The sequence below is a fragment of the Loa loa genome, assembly GCF_000183805.2.
Source record: "Loa loa unplaced genomic scaffold supercont3.23, whole genome shotgun sequence".
NCBI classification, from domain to species: Eukaryota; Metazoa; Nematoda; class Chromadorea; order Rhabditida; family Onchocercidae; genus Loa; species Loa loa.
This window is the reverse complement of record NW_018108203.1, coordinates 399,040-405,325: the sequence shown is the minus strand read 5'-3', so window position 1 is coordinate 405,325 and position 6,286 is coordinate 399,040. Positions and strand designations below refer to the sequence as shown.

The following is a 6,286-nucleotide window of genomic DNA, read 5'->3' as shown; positions in this document are numbered from 1 at the left end:
CAATTACTTCTATCTCCGATTTATCTGTCTCTAAAAATTTCATAGTAAAAGCATATGACAGATTATTGATTGGTATAAGGCAGAGGAAAGGATAAAAAACAATTAAGAGTTTCCTGCATCTCTCGTGAATTATCTTTCTGATCAATGAATACCTACAGTTGTTTTTGCAAAGGCAAAAAGTGTTCGGAATTCAAAATTACAAAAATGTGAAGAAGATGAGAAAGCGTACGGTATATTATATATCATACAGGCATCATTTGTAGAAGAAAGGTTAACTAGAAATCTAACCATTTTTCAAAAATACAGTGCCTTTTTTCAAATGCTGGCGCTATTAACAAATAGTAAAATATTTCTTGCATATTTCGAAGTGTTATATTTTTAGAAATTGTAAATAGCATAAATATGAAGTACATTGATATTTCTACGCTGATCATAAGGAAATCTTTTTTAAAAATATATAAATTTATTAATTGATTCTATTTCTTATCATTGAAAAGAAGAAGTAAATAACTAGCCTATTTGGATAAAAGAATGAACCATCTCTGAATTTGACTGTATATTCTAAAACTTACCCTCCGAGGTCAAAAAAATTTTCTTGAATATCGATAGCAGTCCGTGATAGCACTTCAGTCCATAACTTGGCTAGTCGTTCTTCTGTTGCAGTTTTTGGAAGGGCACTTGCTTCCACCGCATCATTTCGCTGATCCACTGGTGGTAATGCCTTTTTGTCAACTTTTGATGATGCTGGCACTACTGGCAAGCTGTAAAATTTCTTTTATGTATATTTTGAAAATGCCATATTAGCTACAGATTGCAGATAATACGAAATATGCGTGCGACTTCTTGCTTTCTGCCTTTAACGTATTGTAATAACTTATCCATTCTACTTAATTTTGCTATTGACATTTGACCTTGTGTGCATATATTTTTCGCATATTTTGCTAGTAATCTATTTAATTCCAATAACCAAACTGTATTTCAATAGATTTTCATATACCTGGGTAGATAGACGAAATAGCTTGGTACCATGTAAAAGGGTAATTGCTTTTTTAAATCAGCTCTCATTTGCTTCCTGGTAATATTCTCCTTCAAAACAACATATGCTGCAAGATGTTTATCTTCGCCTTCTGATCCGACGCTTATCACCACGCATGATTTTACGTACGGCAATTCCAAAATCATTGATTCCACAGCCTGAGAATTTTACATCCACCTTTTTAAAAAGTGAAATTAAACTATTTGAATTTTAATTCGCAAAAATTAAATTTAAGGAATTAATTCTAAACTAATAATAATGAAGCAAAGATTGGAAGCATAAAACGAACTAGAATTTCAATGCTGTAACCACGAATTTTCACCATTGTATCACATCGTCCACAAATTTCCAAAACTGAATTAGGCAGTAAATATCCCCAGTCACCTGTCCTATACAAACGATCACCTAACTGATCTCTCAGTTCATCTGGTACAGCTATAAAACGATGGCGATTTAACTCTGGTCGATTAATATATCCAATTGCCAGTGCTGGTCCACCCACAAAAATCTGGAACAAATGAACTGGTGAATGTATCAGAAATATTTCAATAATATTAAAATACACATTGTTTGATATAAGGAGAATTTAGGATGTTTTGTAGAAATCTCTCAAATGAAATATTATGATGACCTCCGGAAGTGACCTCTGGAAGTGAAAAGAAATCTTTTTTTTGTTCTCGCAGTCCAACAAGATTGTCGTTTTTAAATAGCAAAGAAATGAGCAATTTAAATAGCAAAGAAATCAACGATTTTTATAATATCATTTGAATTTTTTTTTAAAAAAAACCTCAACAATAATTTTTACATTCAAAAAAAATGACATTTACCTCTCCGGAAACTCCCATTGGAACTTCTTTCAGTTCCTCGGAAACATCCATGACAGCAACCTTCACTCCAGGGATCACTTTTCCAACGGGAGCATACTTTCTTGCTGGCTGAGTGTAAAAAACCTCTGTGAGATTCGAGTAAGCCACATCGTGACACTCGGAAATACTGTACAAATTCAAGATCTGAACATTGTTGCTAATTAGTCAATTAAACAAAATTACTCCAATCTCTAACGGGTGATAAGACAAATGAAAATGCGATATTGGGAAATGTTTTTGAGTAAGGAAGATTACAAGTCAAATTTATATTAGGAATATTCTGGAAGAGAAAAGGATGTAAAGCTTCCATACGTCCGCCCGTCCGGAAAAACGGATTTACTTTTAAAAAAAACATAGAAAAAAACTTACCTCCACTTTGGGTAAGACATCAAGGATTCGCTTCAGTAAGGAATATGTGACCACCTCACCACACAACAATATTGTCCTGAAAGATAAGAATCTTTAAGCTGATCAAATATCAGGGAAACCCAATCGTACCACGCAGAATGCAATTATACGAACAATACTTTTACGAATAATCAGACTAGTTAGTTCATAGAAGATTATTAGGTTGAATATTAAACTCATATTATGTTGGAAAAGTAAATATGAACTTTTGGAAATTTCGGAATTATTTTTGCTAAACGATTTAGACTGTTCAAAGATCTGCTGATATCATAAATGATAAGTTGGAATGTACCGGAAAGTATGGAATGTAGATCGGATTGTTTCATCAGAATGGGTATCCAGAACGGCTTCCAGTAATGATGGAGTGAACATCATTCTTGTGATCTTATGAGTACTCAAGAAACGGCATAATTCCGGTAAATCATAAATGATATTATCAGGTATCACATACATTTCAACTCCTGAATTTTATATTGTACTTCTTTTCTTATGAGCACTTGAGAATATCATGATGTAATCGTTTTTTAGCTTACAGTAATCCATTTTCGGCATAATTCGTTGAATAAAACAACGTCAGTTTTAGTCAAATGTTGAAAACTTCTTAATTAAATGTCTCAAAATCATTAGTTTGCTATGATTCTATGGATGTTTTATGAATACCAAAGAGAAGAAGCATATTGAGTGACGGTAAAATCCAAATGAAACAAACCTTGAAGAATCGGTCTGAACAATTCCCAGACAAAAAATACATTACAAGCTTCTCGTTCATTCTCCACATATGGGTACTTAATAAATCGATATTCATATGAGAAAGCAGCACCACGATGTGGACATTCGATACCTGAGAAGATCCGGAAATTTTATTCTCATTTCCTCTTCCTTTATTTCTTGAGATATTGAAAAATTTATGTGAATTTGTTATTTCAATAACTTTTTTTTAGTCATTTGAAATTTTAATTTTTATTTAACCAACGAAAATTCATTACATAAGTTCTATAAGTATCCTATTATTGGTTTAAAAAAAAAAGAAAGGAACGGGACACCTTTTGGTTTGCCGGTTGTGCCAGAGCTATAAACGATATAAGCACGATCGTCAGGACCAACTTCAGGTAGTTTAATGGACTGTGATGGATTAGGAAGTGATGAGCTAAATATATACATCGGTGCCAAATCTGAAATTAAAATTTGAAACCTCAAAAAAAAAGGAAGAAACACTAGCATAGAAAAAAGTATATATAAGAGATAAAACATCAAAAATAGGGCGCAAAATGATATAGAACTTAAATAAAATTATTAACAGAAGAAAACATTTACTTCACCTGAAAGGTGATCAGCAATGTCCGGTGTTGAACAAATGACCACTGGCTTAATTTCATTGATAATGTCAATTAGCAGAGATTGTGGGTAAAATACGTCGAGAGGAAGATAAGCACAACCTGTAAATATTATAAAAATTTTTTTTGTATGATTTTAATAAAGATAATTGGAGTTTGCAAAGATTTTTTGCAATGTTTATTTCAAAATTTCGATTTTTTTCTAATTCATCGACATGATTAACATTCAACCATATCACAACTGTCAGAATGAAGTGGAAATAAAGTTTAAATATATCAAATAAATTTCATTTTTGTGTTAGTAACAGCATATTTTGATAAACCTGTTGTTTTCCAAAAGCTCAATTTCATTTTCTTCAGTTTTCGTATAGATGTATAACTTCAATTACTATTATTTATCAATTGATATGTTGACTTTATAAAGTAGTAATTCATGAAGTAATGAGCGAAGAAACTTCTAACATTCCTAATTTGGAGACTCAGATATTCTGATAAACCTAGTAACTGACCAGCTTTTAGGGTTGCCGTATAAGCTAGTGCATAGAATGCGCATTTGTTCATATAGATGCCGATACAGTCTCCTTTCTTAGCTCCATACTTTTCAATGAAATGTTTTGCCAAATTTTCCGACATCACGTCCAATTCAGCCAGTGTCCACTTAGTATCGCCATCATGAACCACAATATTTGATTTCAGCTCCACCTTATTTGCTGCCTTACGGAACAACTCTACCAGTGTTGACATTTCACCTTGCTGCACAATTCGGATAACTAATAAACAGTTGATGTTTTTTTTCTCTCTCTCTTTTTTAGCAAATGCATACATTCTAATCGTGATCAATAACCCTTTATTGTTATTGTCGTGAAGTAATGATGATGATTTATTCCTTTACCTTCGCCATAATTTTAGGTGGACAAAATGATATACAATCTGGGTTTGACAATCGCAATCATTTCTAGAAGGAACCAAATTCAAAAAAGAAATGCATTTTCTTATGTTCCGGTTAAACTTAACAAAAGTAAATTTTTAAAAAAAAAAAGAAAAAAGAAACGTTCTATTGAGAAGCTGATAATTATCAAATGAAATGAATTTTAACATAAGCATACTTGATGATAGTCTATTTGAATGTCCTCACTAAATTTCTATGAATAAATAGGAAATATACTTGTACTCAATGAAACCGTAGTGATATGAATATTTCGTTCCTATCCCGAATAGTATGTGCTAGAAATTAAAAGAGTCTAGACAGGAATCTTTTTGTTAGAAATAATCATGATTTTGAGTTTATACTCCTTTTAACTTGTGCATTCTCTTTTTGTATTATGCAGCATCATTTGGATCTAGGTAAAAAAGAACTCTGTTCAGGAAGCACGAATGTGCCAAATATAATCACAGCCATAAATCAGGCTTATATCAAGTCCGCAGTGGCTTTGGCACACATTTTAAAGACTTATGCAAGCCACTATGTAATTAGTCAATGAAGTTATATGAAAGGAAAGAAATAAGGAAGGAAGGAAGAAAAGGAAGAAGAAAGGAAAATAACGGGATGTAAATAAGCAGGTAAATGAATGTACATGAAAGAATATGATGATGACCTCTCCCTTCACGAAAAGTGTCATGCTCCTTTATTGCCAATCATCAACAAACTACTGAAAAGGTGAGGAGAAGGGGGAAGTGTTGTTTTTGATAAAGTTATTTTGGTTCTTTTTTGATAAGACTCATTTTGCAAGATCATCAATGTGATAACTTTCAGTATGATCTTTGCACTTATCATTTACAAATGAGAATGGCAACATAGATAGATGTACACATGATATACATATGATCATTTATCACTTCTTCAATCTTCATAACAATTTAAATTCTGCAATCATTGAAAAAGAGGAATTGTTAGAATGATGATAATATAGGTGTCTCAGTGAAGTATGCAATAACCTTATATTACTCCTTTTCTTTTTACTAAATTGATAACATTCGTGTTATTATTGTGTAGTAAAAGACAAACTTTCACAATGCAATAATATGATAAAAGGGAAATATCACGAGACTTTGTTTTTCATCACTAACAAGAAATAGCAATCCTTTGTACGAAGTAATGCAGTTTTGTAAGCTACACACAATTCTTTAAATCATTGCATAAATAGGAAATCTTCCAAATTTTGGCTTAGTGAAGTGTAGAATGACCAGCTTTTGGTAAGCTGATGACACCCATCTGTTTCAGTAACTGGAGATTTAAAAAAAAAATCATTTTGGTTTTTTTTTGATAAAATTCAATTTGCAAGATCTATCAGTGTGATAATTTTTTACATTGCAAATAAGCGTTGTAAAACAGAAGTACACACATACATATGATCACTTGCCTATAAGTTCTTCGGCAATATTTCTTTGTCACTCCATGTCATCGCCTTTTTAAATATTATACCTACGAAGGGAGAGCTTTCAGAATCTTCGTAATATGCTAAGAAATGAGCATGTATACTGCTTAGTGGATGATATGGAAGGAGGATTGGAAGGAAAGTAAAGTCTAATCATCGGTGATCAACTTCAGAAAATGGAAGTCAGCAAATGATTTAAATAGATTGTTGAGAAGAATCTGAATCTTATCAAAAAGGACCAAGATAACTTTACCAATAAAATTATCT

General features: G+C 32.0%; 1 protein-coding gene across 1 annotated transcript in view; it reads right to left on the bottom strand.

Moving 5' to 3' along the window:
• Positions 1-4,420, bottom strand: part of LOAG_16853 (oxidoreductase) — a 10,540-nt gene extending 6,120 nt beyond the window's left edge. Inside the window, exons 1-10 of the mRNA XM_020449511.1 lie at positions 4,154-4,420; positions 3,630-3,746; positions 3,354-3,482; positions 3,020-3,151; positions 2,603-2,771; positions 2,272-2,347; positions 1,864-2,046; positions 1,326-1,544; positions 998-1,194; positions 573-761 (exon numbers count right to left, since the gene is read on the bottom strand). Coding sequence (XP_020306967.1) covers positions 573-761; positions 998-1,194; positions 1,326-1,544; positions 1,864-2,046; positions 2,272-2,347; positions 2,603-2,771; positions 3,020-3,151; positions 3,354-3,482; positions 3,630-3,746; positions 4,154-4,388 — 1,646 coding nt within the window. The 5' untranslated portion in view covers positions 4,389-4,420. The remainder of the gene's footprint in view (positions 1-572; positions 762-997; positions 1,195-1,325; positions 1,545-1,863; positions 2,047-2,271; positions 2,348-2,602; positions 2,772-3,019; positions 3,152-3,353; positions 3,483-3,629; positions 3,747-4,153) is intronic.
• Positions 4,421-6,286: the final 1,866 nt, after the last annotated feature.